At 42.0% G+C, this 2,046-nt stretch overlaps 1 protein-coding gene across 1 annotated transcript in view; it reads right to left on the bottom strand.

The window, feature by feature from the left end:
• Positions 1–273: 273 nt before the first annotated feature.
• Positions 274–2,046, bottom strand: part of selenos (selenoprotein S) — a 9,712-nt gene continuing 7,939 nt past the window's right edge. The window contains exons 5-6 of the mRNA XM_032511845.1: positions 1,445–1,517; positions 274–606 (exon numbers count right to left, since the gene is read on the bottom strand). Of these exons, the coding sequence (XP_032367736.1) occupies positions 527–606; positions 1,445–1,517 (153 nt within the window). The 3' untranslated portion in view covers positions 274–526. The remainder of the gene's footprint in view (positions 607–1,444; positions 1,518–2,046) is intronic.

The following is a 2,046-nucleotide window of genomic DNA, read 5'->3' on the forward strand; positions in this document are numbered from 1 at the left end:
AACAGTTCAAATGTTTATTAACAAGCAAATTGCACAAATTTGTCGCAAAATTAAACCTGAAACATGGGCTTTAACTAAATAAATATCATCTTCCCACCAGCTACAGCTGCTGTAGTAATATCAAGTCTAAAGCTATGGTGGTACACACATGTATGAGAAAAAACACACTGACTGTGAAATTTATCAGCCAAACCTAATGGTTACATACCGTTTACAGGAATGGCGTCATTGCAAGCTTTCAATTCCAAAATGCATTTGTCCCTTAGCAGTATGATCACAGTATCACAGATGCTTAATAAGGCAGAGAGATTAGAGAATGAATAAACAAGCAGACATGAGAGCAGGTATATGCTACCAACAATGCTAACTGATCAACAACCACTGAAAGTATAGTATATAAAAAAACAACATTTGTGTAAAGCGTGGGTTTGGTGCTATTGTCAGCCTGGTTCAGTCAGTCAGTGTGCCCATCAGGATGTCAGAGGTCGAAGGTCATACAGACCAATGTCTCTGACCTTCTTTAACCTCATCCACCTGATGACGGTCCTCTCCTGCCAGGTCTCCAGGAGCAGGAGCCTCCTCCCTGTCCAGTCAGGGGATTGTAGTCTGAAAGACACACAAGATCAGAATGCTCACTGCTGACCCATCCAACATGGAGCTGCACACACGGAGTGAATATCTCCGCCATGGAAATGTGCATAAAAGATTGTTTTACTTGTGAAATTAGAATTACAGTGAGTTATAATTGCAGATATGTTTTTGCAGGCAAAGCACTGATTTTTAAGGTGGGTCTCTCCCCTGACAGGGGTGTTTACTGGTGCAACAGAGCATCAAAGGTGCTGCTGTGGTCAGAGGTGAAATAGGCGTGAAACCTTTACCAGAGTGAGAAGTGAAACACTTTATTCAGTCTGGTCTGATCAAAAATGTCAAAGTTGAGGTGACAGGAAATCATGGGAATGAGAACAGTAGAAGAAGAACCACTGTGTAAATGGGTGTAAGCAATACCACCCCAAGTAAAAGGTGTCTAACATACACTTGTGGCAAATGGTGTGTCACAGTGTATATGTTTTAATTGTGAACTGCCAGGAGACTGTAGAAAAAAATGAGCTTTAAGCCATCTCTGGTACAATACACCTCATGGTAACATTTAAGGCCTGCTATTCATTCTATAAAATGTGTACGTGTGTGTGTGTGTGTGTGTGTGTGTGTGTGTGTGTAATTTGGCAATACTTGTCATTTCGCACTGAAATTCAGAATTCAGGGTCTGTTTATGTGTCATTTTATACATAGTCCCTTGCAAATAAAGTAACTACACTACTTTAGGAATTCTAGGTACATTGTGTACATAAAAGGACATGTCAGATATTTAAAACAAAAACAAAACCAGCAGAATCCCTTATAGTGTCTATTTAAAGCTGCAGTGTGTGTCCTGTGAAGTACATACCTGCACTGCGAAGTGGCTTCTTGTCTGCCTTTGGTTTCAACACTGTCGTTGATGTGCTGGCCTCTCCAGTGGCCTGCAGTGATAGTGATTGATCAGACACTACAGTGAGGGACTCAGACCATGACTACACTTATCGGTGTAAATGACTATGTCAGTGACAACAACTGTGTGATCAATTACACAAAAACACACAGTGATCTTAAAGAACACTAATATGAGTTCCCCCAGCCTGCCTATGGTCCCCCAGTGGCTAGAAATGGCGATAGGTGTAAACCGAGCCCTGGGCCAATCTGAAATCTTGCTTATGAGGTCATAAGGATCAAGGTTACCTCCCCTTTTTCTGCTTTGCCTGCCCAGAGAATTTGGCCTGCCCATGACAAAGAGAGAGACATAATGGCTTTCAAACGAGCAAGGTGGCAGTTGGTCGAGGGCTCGCACGCCCCCCCCCCCTTGAAATAACAAAATAAATAAATAAAAACAGACAGGATTTCTAGTCCCTCCCTGTAAGCCAGCCAATTTGAGCAATAGCTTTGTAGAGACCGTGGGATTTATCGAACTGAATAAATCCTGGCCACACATATAAACACAAAACTGCTAACTCC

The sequence above is a fragment of the Etheostoma spectabile genome, unplaced genomic scaffold (assembly GCF_008692095.1).
Source record: "Etheostoma spectabile isolate EspeVRDwgs_2016 unplaced genomic scaffold, UIUC_Espe_1.0 scaffold48, whole genome shotgun sequence".
Lineage (NCBI taxonomy): Eukaryota > Metazoa > Chordata > Actinopteri > Perciformes > Percidae > Etheostoma > Etheostoma spectabile.